The following is a 17758-nucleotide window of genomic DNA, read 5'->3' as shown; positions in this document are numbered from 1 at the left end:
CCTTTAAAAAAAGAGTTCGTGGCATTGGACAAGCAATGTTTCTTTTTCCTTTTCCCTTGTTGACTTCAGAAGACCAAAGAGTACACTCAGGCACTCAGCTCTTGCCACGTCATCAAAAGAACCCAATGACCTATTTCCAATCTGACGTGTCTTAATCTCATTGCACTTCACTGTTTTGTGGGTCCCGTTTGTTCCAAGACTTGGGGCCTTTTATAGGAAGAACAATAATAATAAAAACTGTTCCTTTTCTTTAGAATAACTTCCTTGCTAAGTAGGGATTGGCAAAGCAAAAGTCTTTCTGTGATCGTCTTTGAGAAGTTCAGTTTCCAGCTTAACAGTTAAAATAAAAAGGGTTAACCTTTGCACTGCTTCTCATCTGTTCTTTTGCTTTACTTCTTCTGTTCTTATGAAGAAGCCTTGAAAACAAAACCAAATTCTCAGTGAGACTCTCACTTTTAAGTGTGTCTTAGGTTAGATTGCCCAGGTTAGTCAACTGGGTTTTCTTTGTTTTTGCCTAAACTTCCCAAATTTCTTCACTTTTCATATCAAATTTTCTGTGGTTTTCCATAAAAGGTGGTGGGTACTTCACTGTTTGTCATTTCCTTTTGGTTTTTAAAGGCATTGATTCTTTTATGTTTAATGCTCTCAAATTTGTAATTTTGGCCACTTTGTTTCATCAAAGATTGTTCTTTTGGAGGTTTTGTTTTCAGCATCTTTCCTTTTCTTTTAATATATATTTTTTCCTTTTTGAAAATGGCTTCTGGAATGGCTGTTTTGTACTGAACAATGTAGACTGTAATTCATTGTTGATTCAGTCTTTATTTTCTCCTCTTAGAATCTTAGAAATATCCATTACATTAACCTGTTTCAATGTTTTTGTAATGCCAGAAAAATGTGTAAATACCTTACTTGGATTAGATTAACAATCTAATAATACTCTGTTGTTATCTGTGTCAATGCATTAGGAATTACTGCAAATGCTGGTTGAATCAGTTATAGATACATGAACTGTACTTTTCTTGGATAAGTGAATCAGGTTTAGATATTCTCTGTACTTAGAATATGATTTTCTGCCAGTTGCTTAAAAATGTTTGCTTACAGGCCTATAACGTGTTATCAGTACTTTCTACTATGTTTCATAGGCCAATTATGTACTTTTCACAGGATTTGTAAGTGGATGGGAGTGGTTGCTTGATTAATGTCTATAACAAAAAGTAATGTTGGAAGTCTTGCATAGGGATAGATGATCTTAACAAATCTTGTCGTCTAGGGTACTTCTGTTGGTAATTTTGTAGTATTGCTTATCGGCCCAGGGTTACAATTAACTGGAATATGGATTCTGTAATCTTGTGTGTCTATAGATATTTTAACAGGTACTGAGTTTTCTTGGTAGGTATAATATTTAACTCTCTTTGTCTTTGATACTTCTCGCTTCAGGATCTCTGCTACCATCAATATCAATTAGTGATGAGTGCAAGTTGGAAAGATGGTTGGGATGACGAATGCTCTGTCATAGGTGATAAGGGAGAGATCGGATTCATTGATTTTGCTGATGATAAGTCTGTGCAAAGTTATGGCCTAGATGAAAAGGGACCGGTTATTATCTCAGTTCCATTTCCTTTCACTCAGAAGCCTCAATCCATTCTTGTTGGACAAACTTCCAAGTGGCCAATTACATTAGAGAACACCACCAGTGAGCCAGTAGAACTCTGGGGAGTGAGGATATTCTGCTCAAATCCAGCAGATTCCTTTACTTTGTCTCTAATGGAACCACATTCAGCGAATTCAAACTTGGAACGTCAGCAAGGGTTCTTAGAGGGATCCTCTCTTGAGGATAGAGTACTCCAACCGCATCAGATTCTTACCATTTGGCTGTCTTGCAAACCAAAGGAGATGGGTTTGCACACAACTGTGGTACATTTTGACGTAGATGATAATAGGATTGAACGTGTGGTCTTTCTGTTGGCTGAAGATAATGTCTCCCAGTCTCTGGCTTCCGCCATACCATATAGAAGAGCTCCAAGAAGAAAGCAATTTGCCGTTGATGAGTATGTGGTTTCCTCTCGCCCTGCTAGACCAACATCCCGAGGATATAAATCTGGATATAAATCTAAGCTTTCGGAATATCCAATCCCAAAAAATATCAGGGAGATAATAGAGAATAAGCATGTGCCTGATGTCATTGCAGAAGGTTTGACAAAGGAGAATTATGCTGCTTTCTTCAGTACATTGCTCGTAATGGAAGAGCTGCATTTAGAGGTAGATATTCATGATTGATTTGTCACGATGGTAATGTTAGATGGTCCTTTATGTTAGTCTTAACTTCATTTCAGGAAGAAATGAGGTCTCATAGCATGGAATGTGTCATGATGAGGAGGAAAGGGCCACAGTTTGTTGCTCTTGAGGTGCCTGGGCTAGCTGAGAGGAGGCCTTCACTTGTACATGGGGATTATATATTTGCGAAGATTGCCTCTGACAATTCAGATCATTCTGTGTATCAGGTATGCTCCTTCCTTCTAGAGAAAACATCTCTTCCCATGAATCATTTACTCTTCTTAGCTTATTAGCACTGTTGGAATATTTTGATCTGTGATGCATGTTGTAATTCTGTTGGGGATGCTACATAAATGAGTATATTTGAGACAAGAATTAAAGGTATTGGTTGTAGGCCACTGTAAAAATGACCGCCTAATGTTGTGACAAATTAGGTGAGAGAGGTTTTTTGTAAGGGATTTTTAAGATTTATGCTTTGCCCCTGCCCTGCTCCAGCATGTATGCATGGACTATAAGCAAGTCTGAGCTTCAGTAACTTTCCTTTCTTTTTTTTGGAACAATCAAAGCCTTTCGCCATGGCCAGCTTGAACAGGAGCTTCAGTAACTTTTTGTTATCTTGCATTTATTAAAGAGGTTTGTTGGAATCAGTGAATTATTTACCATAAACAGTAGTTTCTTGAGCCGAAGCTAATGCAATTATTCATTGCTGTTGTTCTTAGATTGTAACTCTAAAGCTTAATTATTCTAGCTTCCTTTGTCTTTAGTCTGCTTGAAGCCAAACACTAGTCAAAAGAATTGGTTTTACCTATATTTCTGCTCAACACGATCAATTTCCTTATTACTACTTGTTATATATGTAAAAAAGGGAAAGAATGAAGACAACAAGAAGTATTGTGCTTATCCTTCTTTCTTGGTTTATGTATCCTTTGGGATTCTCAATTTTTCTAAATCTGTGCAATTTTCTGCACCCATAACTAATACCTATGGGCAGCTATGGGCCTTCACGTGGTAAGAAAAAGTGTTGGCTAACTGTGTGGAAAAATTTCTTCTGTACAAAAGATATGGACAAAATATTAGTTTTGAAGCAGAAATGTCAACATATATTGCTACAATGATGGATTCTCAAATATTTACCAATTCGCATAAACCACCGTTTAGAGGATATGTATAGGAAAATTTTCATGATGTTCCTTCTCTAGATGAAGATGACTAAACTAACAGGATACGTGTTCACTCTTTTTAGTCCATCATCAATAGATGCTTCTTGCCTTTGTAAGAGGCTTAGTATAGTCCTTTATTCCTTCTTCCCTTTGAGAATTGATTTTCAGGGATGTTTCCTTTGAGTGCTCTAATAGCCAAGTCTCAGCCAGATGACTTTTCAGCATTCACTATTGCCATTATTGCAATCTTTGATTTATACTTTGAAGATTGGTTATGTGGTGTTTCAGGGATACATCTATCGCGTTGAGGCTGATGAAGTCCTCTTGAAATTTGCAGACAAATTTCACAACATTCACCGGGATGGGAACTTATACGATGTTCAATTTACATATAACAGGGTGAACATGAGGAGGTTGTATCAGGCTGTAGAAGCAGCAGAGACTTTACAGGACAATATTCTCTTTCCATCTCAATCAACCAAAAGGACATTGGTTAAAACAGCCCCATTTGTACCTTGTACCTGTAGTCTGAATGTGGAGCAGATGCATTCTGTTGAGATGATACTTGCTTGCAAAGGAGCTCCTCCATATGTGATTCATGGCCCCCCTGGCACTGGTAAAACCATGACTTTGGTGGAAGTTATTCTACAAATATATACAAGAAGAAAAAATAGTCGGATTCTTGTATGTGCTGCTTCAAATAGTGCTGCAGATCACATATTAGAAAGACTTATCTGTAACAAGACTGTGGAAGTTAAGGAGAGTGAAATATTTAGGCTAAATGCTACTAGCCGTGCCTATGAGGATGTTCCTCCTGATTATATTCGCTTCTGCTACTTTGAGGCATCACTTTTTAAATGTCCTCCACAGGAAGCCCTCAAGCGCTATAGAATTATCATATCAACTTATATGAGTTCATCTCTACTTTACACAGAAGGTGTGAGTCGTGGTCATTTCTCCCACATTTTCCTTGATGAGGCAGGGCAAGCTTCAGAACCAGAAAGCATGATTCCTATAGCCAACCTTTGCCGAAAGGAAACTGTTGTTGTCCTTGCTGGAGATCCAAAGCAGCTTGGTCCTGTTATATTTTCGAAAGATGCAGAGGCTTTTGGATTGGGGAAACCTTATCTTGAAAGGCTTTTTGAGTGTGAATCCTACTACAATGAAGATGATAACTTTGTAACAAAGTTAGTGAGGAACTATCGTTGTCATCCAGCAATTCTAGATCTCCCTTCAAGGCTTTTCTATAAAGGGGAGTTGATTGCATGTAAAGAGGATGGTTCTTTCTCAATAACTTCTAAGGTGGATCTCTTTCCAAATAAAGACTTTCCTGTTCTCTTCTTTGGCATTCAAGGCTGTGATGAGAGAGAAGGCAATAATCCATCATGGTTCAATCGAATTGAAGTAAGCAAGGTCATTGACATCATCAATAAGTTAAGAGCAAGTACTGATCTAAATGAGGCAGATATTGGAGTAATAACACCTTACAGACAGCAGGTCCTCAAGATCAAGACAGTACTTGAAACCTGGGCCTTGCTAGATGTAAAGGTTGGCAGTGTCGAACAATTTCAGGGTCAAGAGAGAGAGGTTATTATTGTATCTACAGTAAGGTCAACAGTCAAACATAATGAGTTTGACAGAACTCACTGTCTTGGATTTCTCAGCAATCCAAAAAGGTTTAATGTTGCGATTACTCGGGCCAGGTCTTTGCTCATCATTGTTGGAAATCCACACATTGTCTGCAAGGTATTTCTACGTGCCTAGTTTTGATTGTTAAGGCATGGACACCTTACTCGAGTTTGCTTTTCATTTTACAGGGGGTTATTGAGCAGTTAGCATGTCAATGATTGGTGTTTATTTTGATTTACAGGACCCTTATTGGGAGAAGCTCTTGTGGCATTGTTCTGAAAACAGCTCCTACCAGGGCTGCCCTCCACCCGAAAGGCAGAACCATGAGTATGGAGAATCCTATTCTGGGACTGGCTTAAATAATGAAGCAGAAGATCCCTGCTCCAAAGTACAGGCATGGAATTGTAATTTTGAAGCGGAAGCTGTTCCCAAAATTCGAAAGCCTGTTACTGAAGAAGCTGAGGGATCAGATCGTTGGAAGGAATAGTTATAACATAAAACAAGCTTTTCAGCTATCTTAGAACAAGTAATACATTAGATTTTGCCCTCCACTAGGGCATTTCATGAAATAGTTGTACCTAGTTGTGGCATTGATCTCAACTCTTGAAGTAATCCTGACCAGCAAAATGTCTCAGACCTTTTGCTGAAATTCAGATAGAAATAGGCCAAAATGATGAATCCATGTTTGCTGTTACTTATATATTCTTACCAGCATTCTCTACTCAATCTCAAATTCACATATTGACAATGTGAACAGGTCCCTTTGTCAAAGATTAGAAACCGCCAAATATGGCGAGCAAGTCAAAATCACATACTATTTTTAGACAACTTCCCCCTAAATTTGAACAAGCAGCTAACAGAACCATGCCCCCATCTCTTTTCCCTTTATAAACTCAACCCATTTGCACAATTTCTGCAAGACTTTCATTGGCATTGGAGAATTTGCACCATCTTTCACGCATCAAAAGCAAAACAAAAACAAAGGGTGTTGAGGAAAGATGGCAAAAAATTCTCTGATGAAGGTGGTATTGTGCTGATGCATGTATTAACAATCATTCAAGTGGCAGAGTCGATGCCGTTTAGATTTGCAAGCATGACTGCTTAGAAGCACGAGGATGTACTAATCCCCTGCTTGTGTGTGTGTGAATTTAATTGCGAGATCTTTTGCGGACCAATGACAGGAGGTGAAAGCTTCCCACTCGCGAAGAATGAAGGTAACACCCAGAAATCTTTTCCTTTATTCATTCTGCAGTAACGACAGCCCATGAATGCTTGGTAGTAATGAAGTAAAAGAGTAATGGTTGCTAATTGATTCTTCCATATATTCTTTCCCAGATGCGTTGAATGCAGCAGCAGCACAAAGCCAACTTACTAATGCAATGAAGCCTTCCAACAATTGATTGCAACAAGGGGCAACCATTGCTCCTTCCTAGAATTGCATTTAGCCGGTGATGGAGTCAATAGGAGCTACTTGGAGAATTACAATTGTAACATTTTTTTTTCCAAATAAAAGAATATTTTTTAACCTTGTTCTTATTTTGTCTACAAACATAAAAGTTAATCTAGAGGTGAATGACACACACACGCATATATATATTTTTTTTGAAAGATGAGTTTTTATTAATAATAAGTTGGAATGCCGTGGGGAGTCTTCAACGTTGAGATTTGGAGACTCCTGTTGGCATGCAAGCTATCATAAGAAGAGCCCATTCTGAACAATTACAAAATGAGCAGCTGCTCAAGGAGCACTTGACAGCATCTCAACACAGATGATCTCAAAAACAAGTAGAGTTCTGGATAAATCCCTAAACAAAAGTTTAATACTAGTGAAACTCTATCAGAGTGATAAGATAAATGAGTGTTTTTGGGGTTGACAGTCCTCAATCATCACAGCACCAGCCACCAAGGTCTTACAAACCAAGCGATCACTGATCACACACAGCCCCATAACTCCCAGATTCCCCAAGTGGCTGCATCAGAAAAGAGCCCCTGAGCCATAAAATCCACAAATCAGCCATAAAATCCATAAATCAATAGGTGCTCTTCAAAAGACAACCCATCAGTATCTCCTGCACATCTCAAAGACCAGAGTCCACCACTCACACCATGAATCACAAAAAACAGTAGTAGTCAATGTCACCAGAACCTCATCATGGCCAAAAGTAGAGAACATCATCCAAGAGCCCCTTTTGGAGAACGCAAGAAATAGACACAGACCTTCCCACCAACACCTAAAATACAGTCAGAGATAACCTTTTAACCGACACAGCAGTATCACAGATGCACAATGACACAAACAAGAAGCAGAGGCCACACGCAGCTTCCTCCTGATCGATTAAGTTCCTTTTCTCTATCTCTTGCTCGACGGCCACCTTCTCATGCTGCACCGCAGGATGCACCAGACCCAGATAAGAATCAGTGCACGTCAGAGCCCCAAACACAAGAAATTAGTCATAGACATTCAACAAATCAACCTGACCCTGCACCGCTCCCTTGGTAAGGCTATCAGCAAGTTGATTAGTTTCTCTGTAGATGTGTTTAATGTCCCATTTCTTAACCTCCTTCTTCAACCTTTCAATGTGCAGGATCCACTTCCTAAGCCTCCAAGGAGCATCAGATGGGTTGTTAGTCCATTTGACAGCATTTTTTGAGTCACTTTCAATAAACAAAGAGTGAATGGCAGCCCATTTAGAACCAGCAAAGGTCAAGAAGGCCTCCCTAATTGCTCTGACTTCTGCCACAGTAGCATCTTCCACTCCTATAGCTTTTGAGAAGACAATTTTAGTGTTTCCCTCTTCATCTCTCATAATGCCCCCAATCCCTGCCTCCCCAGGGCATCCTTTAGCTGCCCCATCCACATTATATTTCATCTCCCCTTCGTACGGCTTGCTCCACTCCTTCACAATTCTGGATCTCTTCCCTTTCTTAACCTTTGCACCCTCAGCTGGATATCTATAAGTGTCTAAAACTGCGACATACTCAAGGGGCCACTTAGCTTGAGCCCATGAGTTTAACTAGATCAAAAACCTGGTCAGCACACCAAGTAACTCCTCTAAAGACCGTATCATTTCTATACAGCCACACTGACCACAAAATAGCATAAAAGGCCATGCACCAGATTTTAATCTCCCCTTTCCCTGCGAAACCAGCATTCCAAGTATTAAACGAGTTGATTAAATCCTTTGGGACAACCCAAGTAACCTCCCATTCTCTACACCATCTCATCCACACTTGCCAGACCTCAGGACAATGGAGGAACAGGTGTCTAACCGTCTCAGGTTCCCTCTTACAAAGCCCACACTCAGCTCCCTCCTGGTCAATTAAGTTCCTTTTCACTAGCTCCTGCTTGACGGCAACTCTCTCGTGCAGCACCTGCCAACAAAATATCTCAATACGGTGAGGCACCAGATTTTTTCAAATATTTCTCCAAGTCTTATCCTCCCCACAATCCTTCAGGAGAACTTGTTTACAAAAGGATTTAACACTGTAATTCCCTGTGGCCGATCCTTTCCATGCCACGGTGTCTTTTAGTTCCCTACAAAGGTGGAACTCCTCAATAGTGGCTTTGAGCTCCAGCCATTGATGTTCTTCCCATCCTAAAGGCCTCCTTCTTAGTTCCACTTCCCATGACCATCTATCATCTTCCCAAATATCGAACTCTCCAACAAAACCTTCTTTATTTTTAGCAAGGGCAAACATCCTCGGGAATAGATTTTTCAGCACACCTTTCTCTACCCACATGTCAGTCCAAAAGCGTATGTTGCATCCATCCCCAATCACCATCTGTAAGTTGGGTTTAACCTGCATAAAATAATTGTTAGAAAGGGATAGGGGTTTGATGATGTTAGTCCACAATCTAGAAGTTCTCCTATTAGTGTTTGGCTTAGGCAGTAGATTCTTAGGGTTCCCTCCTACTTTCTCCACAATTACCTCTCTCCACAAGCTCTCTCTCGGTTTCGAACCTCTAGATCCACTTGTTAAGTAAAGCTCTATTCTTTAATTCGAGACTAATAATACCTAATCCCCATTTTCCTTGAAGTTACTCACCTTTTCCCACCACACTAGGTGCATCTTGCGTTTCTCTCCCGTTCCTTCCCATAGAAATCTCCTCTCAATTTTTTCTAACTCTTTCACCACCCCTTAAGGACATAAAGAAGATGGGAAGGGTAGCTAAAACTGACCTAAGTAAGGTAACCCTACCTCCAATAGTCAGCACTTTCGCTTTCCATTCCGCTAAGTGTGACTCAAATTTTTCAATGACTGGCTTCCAAATTCTCATTGAGTGATGATCAGCTCCAATGGGAGTCCCAAATAAGTCATCGGTAGTTCACCCACTTGACAGGCTTACTATCTGCTCCCCTCAGTGTCAACTGCTCCTCCACCCCAACTCCCATCAAACTACTTTTGTGAAAATTAATTTTCAGTCCTAACACTGCCTGTAAACACATAAGCACTCTCTTGGCATTTCGAAGGTTCTCCACCACGGTCTACAAAAAATGATAGTATCATCTGCGAATTGAAGGTGTGATATTGTTAGTCCATTGCTTCCAATTGGGACTCCTGGGCACAACCGATTCTCTCTGCCTTACTCATCATCATACTGAAAGCTTCAGTAGCTATGTTAAAGAGGAAAGGGAATAAAGGGCATCCCTGTCTCAACCCACGTTTCATATATATATATATATATATATATATATAAATGTTTTAATTTTTTAACTATTTAGTAATTAATTTATAACGAAAAATGAGTTTATATTTGATAAACTGTTACTGTATAAATTTTATACTAATCAATATATCAAATGTTTTTACCTTATTAATAAATGAATTTAAAATCAAAAATCGTAAAAAAATTATACTCATAATTTTAAAATATTTATTCTGAAGAATTTTTCATTTTTTACTTCTATATATTTATGATGTGACATTTTGTGCTTAAATGATAGTATATAATATTATAAATTTATAATGTATCAAATGTAAACTCGAATATTAATTCAAAGTTATTAATCCTGAAAATTAATTATGATTATTTTTAAAAAATATTTTAAAAGAAAAAACAGAAAAAAAAATCATACAAAGAATTTTAAATAAATAAAAGCATTCATACATTTAACCCATTAATGAATACATATTTCCTTATTTGGAAGCAAGTTCTCTTTAGCTTGCTTTTAAGAACTTTATGAGTTGCTTCCTATTAACGAATTAATTAATTGTAGGAAAAAAGTTGTGAGAAAATTTCCTAGAAGCATGATAGAACAATATTCTAATACATAGCTTTTCCATATAGTGGATAATATTTTGACCAACAAGACTACTATAAAAGATTTTTATCACCATATAGTTTCTCCATTGAATCTAATCAGATGGAGATTGACTTATCAAAGATTACTCTTCGTCCATTCAAGCTGGAGGATGCTGATGATTTTCTCTCGTTTGCCGGTGATGAACAAGTCACAAGACATCTTAGGTGGAAGACCATGACTTCCAAGGAAGAAGCACTGACACACATCAAGGATGTATGCATACCACACCCTTGGCGAAGATCAATATGCATCGACGACCGTTCGATCGGGTTCGTCTCGATCTTCCCCTTCTCCGGGGATGACAGGTGCAGGGCTAATTTCGGATTTGGAGTTGCAGTCAAGTACTGGGGACATGGGTTGCTACAAAGGCCGTGAAATGGCTGTGTCCCAATTTTTTGTTGACTTCCCTGTGTGGTGAGGCTTGAGCCTTTGTTGATGTGACAACAGGCCTCCCAAAGGTGTGTCGAAAAGCTGGGTTCCAAAAGAAGGATGTTGAGGAAATATGCCTATCTTAAACGCAAACTTAGAGATTTGTATCTGTTTAGTTTTTTATCCACTGATTTTCCTACTGCTGAAAGGGTTTCAGAGTGATTTAGTTCATGTCTAAAGATGTAGATCATATGATTGTTCATGAAATAAAGAAATTTTGGTTTCTTGATTATTTTAGCAAAAGATACCGTTAGATCTAAGCTTGGTTATCTAAACTCTAAGCATCAATAACAGTAACAAGCCACAGTCAGAAATCAGTAACAGAAAGAGATCAACTGAGTCTGTCACTTGCCAACATGGGCATGTCCGGGATTCATGCACAAGAGAGCGTGCCACTGGTAGCAAGAAGAAGGCTTGGAGGAAGAAGTGAGTATGAACTTGGTCGTCAGCCTGCAAATACTAGGAGCGCTAAGCTGTCAAGCAACAAGACTGTAAAAAGAATTCATGGGGTAGTGAGGCTGTCACACGTTACGACCCGTATTCTTGAGTGGTAATATAATGCCTCGAACAATGAGCTTTCAGGACACAGACTCTTGTAAAGAGCGCCCTTTTAAGCAATGGTACCTTCAGCTCTATGGTGTTGACATGCATTAGGAGGAAAGAAGACGTACGGCAGCTAAGAAGGAAGCTACTGAGGAAGGAGAAAGTGCTGCTAAGGAAACTAAGAAGAGCAACCATGTCGTAAGAAGCTTGAGATTCAAAAAGATCGTAAACTTGAGGCTCACATTAAAAGAACAATTTGGTGCTGGTATAGGTTGCAGGCATGCATTTCTTCACGGCCAGGTCAGTGTGGCAGGCCTGATGGATACAATTTGGAGGGTAAAGATCGAGCTGGAGTTCTATATGAAGAATAACCAGAGGAAGAAAGGCAAGGGTACTGAGCAGCGGGCTTAATTGGACTGAGCAATCTGCTAACACAAGGGGAAAAACAGGATTAATTGATATTTGATAGAAGAGTAACAACTCACTTCTCATTGAATAGCTCATAGCGAAGCACTTCTGGCGCCATCCACTCAGGCTAATACAGAAAAGGCAATTCAATCAGAGACATGTAGAAAGAAACATCAATATAACAAAAGCTGCAGCAGGCCAAGATGCTCACTGTTCCAGCAGTGACAACCCCAAAACCAGAGACCTGCATAATTCAATTTTGCTATCAATGAGCGGCTGCTGTGCAACAATTTCACAGCAACCATCCTTCATCTCCTATTCTTTTCTAAGTTAAAGCCAGGGGAATCGTTAATTCTACATGGGATAAGATTAGAAACTCCAAATATGGGGAGCAAATCAAAATCACACATATTTTAGACAAATCCCACCTAAATTTAAACAACCACCTAACAGAACCATGCCCCCATCTTTTTACCCTTTATAAACTCAACCCATTTGCCCAATCTCTATAAGAACCTCATCGGCATAGGAGAATTGGCAAAACAAGAAAGATATTGTTGAGGAAAGATGGCAAAAACTTCTCTGATGAAGGTGGTATTGTGCTGTGCAATGTTATTAACAATCATTCAAGTGGGGCAGTCGAAAGACTATGACCTTTGCATGAAAGATTGCTTGGAAAGACGAGGATGTACTTCACCCCCTGGCTTTTGGTGTGAATTGAATTGCGAGATCCCGTGCGGAATGGTCGGTGGTGACAGCTACCAACCCACCAAGACTGAAGGTAGTACCCAGGAATCTTTCTCTTTATTTCTTTATTTATTCTTCTGCAGTAATGACGACCCATGAATGTTTGTAGCGACGAAGTAAGAGTAATGGTGTTAATGGATTCTTCTGTATTTGTTCAGGTGCGTTGAATGGAGGGCCAAACCACCTTCCTAATCAGATGAACCCTACCAACAATTGAGCTGCAACAAGGACGCCATTGCCCCTTCCCAGAATTACCGGTGATGGAACTAACAGGAGAGGAATTTTCCTCTAGCTTCTGGTCTACTTTGATACAAAGGCTTGAATATTTCATGCATGTAACAAAGGAAGATCATGTCTATGATATTTCATTTATTATTTTATAATATTCTTTTACAATTTATCTCCCTTTGTAACATGTTTTTGCACAAATAAAAATAATATTGTTTAACCTTGTTCCTTTTTTCTTTGCGTACATAAGTATTCATACAAAAGTGAATTATTATTATTATTATATATATATATAGCAATAATTTTGTGAAATCATTGTGAAAAAATTCACTCTATTTAATAAATTAGTAATGTATGGATTTTTTATACACTATCAATGGATCAAATGTTCCTACCTCTTCAATAAATAAATTTAGAAGTTTGGAAATGTTAGAAAATATGTTTTCATTATTTTAAAGAATTTTTTAATTTTTACTTTTACATATTTATGATATGGCATTTTGTAATTAAATGTTAATAAATAAATATTATAAATTGATAATGTATTAAATATAAACTCGAAAAGTTTGATTTAAGGTCATCAATCTTGAAGATAATTATGATTATTTTTTACGGATTGAATCCTTAAAGGAAATGTGACAAAATATTAAAAAAACAAAGAAAAAAGACCCTACAAAGAAGTCTAAATATATAAAATTGATCTATAGAAATTTTATTTTGTGGCATGATGATGGAAAAAAAATAATCTAAATATCACATCCAAACCAAATAAAATTGAATTATCAAAATGAAGTATACAAATCCAAATAATGGATGATAGACTTATCAGAGTGCGTAGCACAACTTTCCAACAACTTGCCTGTTGCAGGCGGCCAACAGGCCTACCACCCTTGCCTACCCCGGTCCGTTGAGGTCGTTAAGGCCTAGAGCTTGGCTTGATCCGCGGGTATCATTATCTCCTCTCTGGTAAACGGGTTTATAAAGATGTGCAGCACACCCGCTTATAAGGAGTCCAGGACCTCCCGTTCCTGTCCGATGTGAGATAGAGTCACTTTTCTCGTAACAAATCGACCTTGTTGTAATAAAAAAAATTATCAAAAAAAATCATTAAACAAGAATTTTTTTATAAAATATACTTAGACAAACTTAACTCTTTACATTTTATCATTAAAAAAATCCGAATATCAAAGTTTTAATATTTTTCTCTTTAAACTTCTCTTATTTAGGATAAAAATATGGGAAATTTCCTTTAAACATAAAAAAAAATATGAAAATTTTTCTAGAAACATAATTAAGCAATATTCTAATACATAGCTTTTCCATAGAGTCAAAATACTTTGACCGACAGGACCATTACAAGTGGCCTTTGTCACCATAGAGTTTTTCCATTTCAATCTAATCAAATGGAGATTGACTTAGCAAAGATTACTCTTCGTCCGTTCAAGCGGGAGGATGCTGATGATTCTCTCTCATTCGCCGGCGCCGGTGATGTGCAAATCACCAGATACCTTATGTGGAAGACTTGACACTGACACACATCCAGGATGAATGCATACCACACCCTTGGCGAAGATCAGCATGCATCAACGACCGTTCGATCAGATTCTTCTCGATCTTCCCCTTCTCCAGTGATAGACAGATGCAGGGCTAATTTCGGATATGGAGTTGCAGTGAAGTATTGGGGACATGAGATTGCTACAAAGAGAGAGTCCCAATTTTTTGTTTCACTTCCTTGGTGTGGTGAGGCTTGAAGCCTTTGCTGATGTAGACAACAAGGCCTCCCAAAGGGTTGTTGAGAAAGCTGGGTTCCAAAAGGAAGGGATGTTGAGGAAGTATGTCTATCTTAAAGGCAAACTTAAGAGATTTGTATCTGTCTAGTTTTCTATCCACTGATTTTGATTTTCCTACTGCTGAAAGGGTTTCAAAGTGATTTAGTCAATGTCTAAAGATGTAATCATGTAATAAAAGATGCCATCGTTAATAAGAGTTAACCATAAGTCGGATAGCTTAGCCTTTGGCAGAAAATAGGGCTCAGAGTCTTGTACTATTGGGGCAACACGATTAAAACATTAGAAAATAGGGCTCAGAGTCTTCTACTATTGGGGCAACAAGATTAAAAAATTTAAATATAGGGCTCAGAGTCTTAAACTATTGGGGCAACCCGATTAAAACATTAGATATTGGGGCTCAGAGTCTTAAACTATTTGGGCCACCCGATCAATACATTCTACTCGAATTGGACAGGGGCCGCGCGGACGCAGGCCCCCACTACCACAAATTATGACGTAGGCTCTCCCACTTGGGGAGACCTTAGGCAAGCGCCCCTCCGAAGTGCAATGGAGGCCGCTTACCTAGGCCATGGGCCATAATGATCACCCATTGACCCCGTCCAGGTAAGTATGTTGCAACGATGCCACCGGGTCTTTATTTATGGTCTCTTCTCTCTCCTCCTTTTATTACTTCTTCGACGTGGGATGGTTTAGACGCAATGAACACAATAAACCAATATTAGTTTTCAAATTGTAGATATTCGATTTTGATTAACATATGATTATTTTTTAAATATTATTTTATAAAATAAAAACAAAAATAAATAATTATCACACCAAGAATAGTAAAAATAACTCCAAACAGATAATAAAATTCATAAGTTATTTTTATCTTTGATATATATATATATATATATATTAAAAAGTTTGATTTAATGGCTCAAATATGTATGTGTGTTTTTGCTTTTTTTTCTTTTTTAAGAAAAACACTTAATATATTGTTAAATGTCACTAAACTCTACTGCCCAAATCATTTGGGCACTGACATTATACTTACCGGAACAATGTTCTCTTTTCACAATGCCCACTAAGTTGTTATTTCATAAACAACGGGTTATTTCCACTATTATCATGTTTCTCTATAAAATCGTGTTTTCATTTATCCAATAAACACTTTTTACCAACTTGTTACTAAAAAAGTGTTAACACTTAATATATATATATATATATATATAGATATATATGAGCTTAACAATTTGAAGAAAGCTTAGAAATTCATCAAATTACACTCTAAAATCTCTCTTTTAAGCTATTTCCAAACACTTTCTCTTCTTTTAACTCTTTCCAACTTATTATCTATTATACTCTGTCATTGCCCCTTCTCTATCTATTCTCTAATTTGTATTCCTTATCCCTTCCCTTAATTTGTATTCTAATTGAATTGTATTCCCAAATACTCTCTCCTCCCACGCCTCCTTTATCTATTCTCTAACTTGGATTCCTTACCTCCTCCCACAAATCACTCAACATTTTAAGAATCGTTTCAATCTTTCTCTCTGTCACTTCTAAAAACATCTTAATCGCGAATCTTAATTTATTTATTGCATCATGTCCTCTCTCCTTGCTACCCCTCTACACAAATCGCAAATCTTAATTTATTTATTGCATCATGTCCTCTCTCCTTGCTACCCCTCTACACAAATCGCAAATCTTAATTTATTTATTGCATCATGTCCTCTCTCCTTACTACCCCTCTACACAAATCGAAATAATTCAATTTCATTGACACCCAAATATAATGTTGAGCTTCTCCTCCACCACCATATTCTTTCATCATCTTTCCCCTTCATTACCTTAACCTCCACCATCTTTCATCATCTTTCCCCTCCATTACCTTAATCTCCAGCATCCCATTACCTTAATCTCCACCATCTTTCCCTAATTTTCATTAAATTAAGCACTATTCTTTAAATGATTATCTATTCATATAATATTACGAATATAATTTATTAATGGATTTCTCTACTTTTCATTAACTAGCGCCATTATCAATTCACTTAATATTTTCATTACCTAATGCCCCTATCTATTCACTTAACATAACAAATAAAATTAATAATTTGATTTTTATAGTTGCTATAGATACAATTTACAACTTGATTTGCATAGTTGTTAGAGGGGGCCGCGCGAACACAGGCCCCCACTGCCACAAATTATGACGTACACTCTCCACTTAAGGGAGATGTTAGGCTGATGCACCTCCCGTGAGTGCAATGGAGGCCAACAACCTAGGCCATGGGCCTTTTTGATCACCCATGACCCCGTCCAGGTATGTATGACATGTGATTTCATTTTTCCTCTCTTTTAATGCGCCAGGTTCGACCTCCGTCTTCTTCACTTTTCAATGTGGGATAAAAGACGACTTTGACTCCTCAAACCAAGTAACTTCATAGAGCTGGCTTCAAATTCGTGAGGTTTCTGAACAAAGATGAATTTCTTCAGACATGTGGAGTATGCTTATGCCAGAAAAGGGTACTTTTAACCTTGCAAATTAAAAAAAAAAACTCTGTTGATGGGTAGATAAACCTCCTATTTTTAATTCAAATTCAAGCTTAAATTAAGTGATTTACGTTAATTCATGGGATAAAAGGGCAATACTTTGTTAATTGGAATTGGAACTAGAAAAAATCAAGTATAATGCAGATTCCAAGCTCTGGCTTCTGATTACATTACTTCTAGCTTCACATTAAAATTTTAACTCAAAAAGGAACAGACAATATAGCTACTGCACTAAAAGATCCAATAAATTTGCAACCCATTTTTGAATTAACATAATTTCATATATATTTCTAAATTGAAAAATACTCCAGCTTAAGTTTCATAAAAAAATATAAAAATAATTTAGATAAAGATCCAATAAATTTAAACCCATTTTTGTATTAACATAGTTTTATCTACACTTCAAAATTGCAATTGAAAAATACTCAAAACATAATAAATTTTAAAATGATTTTGACCAGATCAAATAAAACATCCAGGACACTAAATAGATATTCCCACAAATATTTAAATACCTCCTGGAAATAGTAATGGGTTAGCCTTGCCGTGCCCTTGCTACAATACAGCGCTCATAAACCCTTTTAGACAGCATTAGTGGGGTGCGCCAGGCCCGAGCTACACTGCAACGCTTGGGCGACACATGACAGCCCCAGTAGCAAGCTACCGTCAGTGGGCTCTCCCCCTAAAAAAATTAATTTAATATCAT

General features: G+C 37.7%; 1 protein-coding gene, 2 long non-coding RNA genes, 3 other non-coding genes and 1 pseudogene across 10 annotated transcripts in view; 3 read left to right on the top strand and 4 right to left on the bottom strand.

The window, feature by feature from the left end:
* The first annotated feature begins 258 nt into the window (after positions 1–258).
* LOC110415574 (putative RNA helicase SDE3) lies at positions 259–5757 on the top strand. 4 transcript variants are annotated; one of them, XM_021427274.2, is made up of 5 exons: positions 259–440; positions 1438–2259; positions 2334–2501; positions 3723–5180; positions 5305–5757. In XM_021427274.2, exons 2-5 carry the CDS (start codon positions 1468–1470, stop codon positions 5548–5550), a joined length of 2664 nt encoding a protein of 887 aa, XP_021282949.1. In that variant the 5' UTR covers positions 259–440; positions 1438–1467; the 3' UTR covers positions 5551–5757. The 4 variants fall into 4 exon arrangements, with proteins under 4 accessions (XP_021282949.1, XP_021282948.1, XP_021282947.1 ...); XM_021427273.2 differs by having other exon boundaries at positions 259–484; XM_021427272.2 differs by having other exon boundaries at positions 259–573.
* Positions 5758–10968: 5211 nt separating this feature from the next.
* On the top strand, positions 10969–11856 carry LOC149527301 (small ribosomal subunit protein eS8 pseudogene; annotated as a pseudogene).
* A 397-nt stretch (positions 11857–12253) lies between these two features.
* Positions 12254–12944, top strand: LOC110415326 (uncharacterized). The gene is made up of 2 exons (XR_002445090.1): positions 12254–12530; positions 12655–12944. It is a non-coding gene; the product is annotated as an uncharacterized LOC110415326 (long non-coding RNA).
* Positions 12945–14964: 2020 nt separating this feature from the next.
* On the bottom strand, positions 14965–15125 carry LOC149527300 (U1 spliceosomal RNA). The gene has a single exon (XR_016351202.1). It is a non-coding gene; the product is annotated as a U1 spliceosomal RNA (small nuclear RNA).
* A 1457-nt stretch (positions 15126–16582) lies between these two features.
* LOC110415437 (uncharacterized) overlaps positions 16583–17758 on the bottom strand; it is a 4434-nt gene continuing 3258 nt past the window's right edge. Inside the window, exons 3-4 of one of the 2 annotated variants that reach the window (XR_002445097.2) lie at positions 17568–17734; positions 16583–17036 (exon numbers count right to left, since the gene is read on the bottom strand). This is a non-coding gene — a long non-coding RNA (uncharacterized LOC110415437). The remainder of the gene's footprint in view (positions 17037–17567; positions 17735–17758) is intronic. The other variant, XR_002445096.2, reaches the window with a different exon arrangement.
* LOC149527299 (U1 spliceosomal RNA) lies at positions 16669–16830 on the bottom strand. The gene has a single exon (XR_016351182.1). It is a non-coding gene; the product is annotated as a U1 spliceosomal RNA (small nuclear RNA).
* The window catches only part of LOC149527298 (U2 spliceosomal RNA), a 191-nt gene continuing 79 nt past the window's right edge, over positions 17647–17758 (bottom strand). The window contains exon 1 of the small nuclear RNA XR_016351190.1: positions 17647–17758. This exon is cut by the window's right edge and continues 79 nt beyond it. This is a non-coding gene — a small nuclear RNA (U2 spliceosomal RNA).

The sequence above is a fragment of the Theobroma umbraticum genome, unplaced genomic scaffold (assembly GCF_002168275.2).
Source record: "Theobroma umbraticum cultivar Fairchild unplaced genomic scaffold, ASM216827v3 scaffold_147.0, whole genome shotgun sequence".
Lineage (NCBI taxonomy): Eukaryota > Viridiplantae > Streptophyta > Magnoliopsida > Malvales > Malvaceae > Theobroma > Theobroma umbraticum.
This window is presented reverse-complemented; position numbering and strand designations above follow the sequence as displayed.

Coding starts and splice junctions, on each gene's coding strand:
- LOC110415574 (XM_021427274.2), top strand. CDS start 1,468: ATGAGTGCAAGTTGGAAAGATGGTTGGGATGACGAATGCTCTGTCATA. Junction 2,260..2,333: donor TGGAAGAGCTGCATTTAGAG/GTAGATATTCAT, acceptor ACTTCATTTCAG/GAAGAAATGAGGTCTCATAG. Junction 2,502..3,722: donor CAGATCATTCTGTGTATCAG/GTATGCTCCTTC, acceptor GTGGTGTTTCAG/GGATACATCTATCGCGTTGA.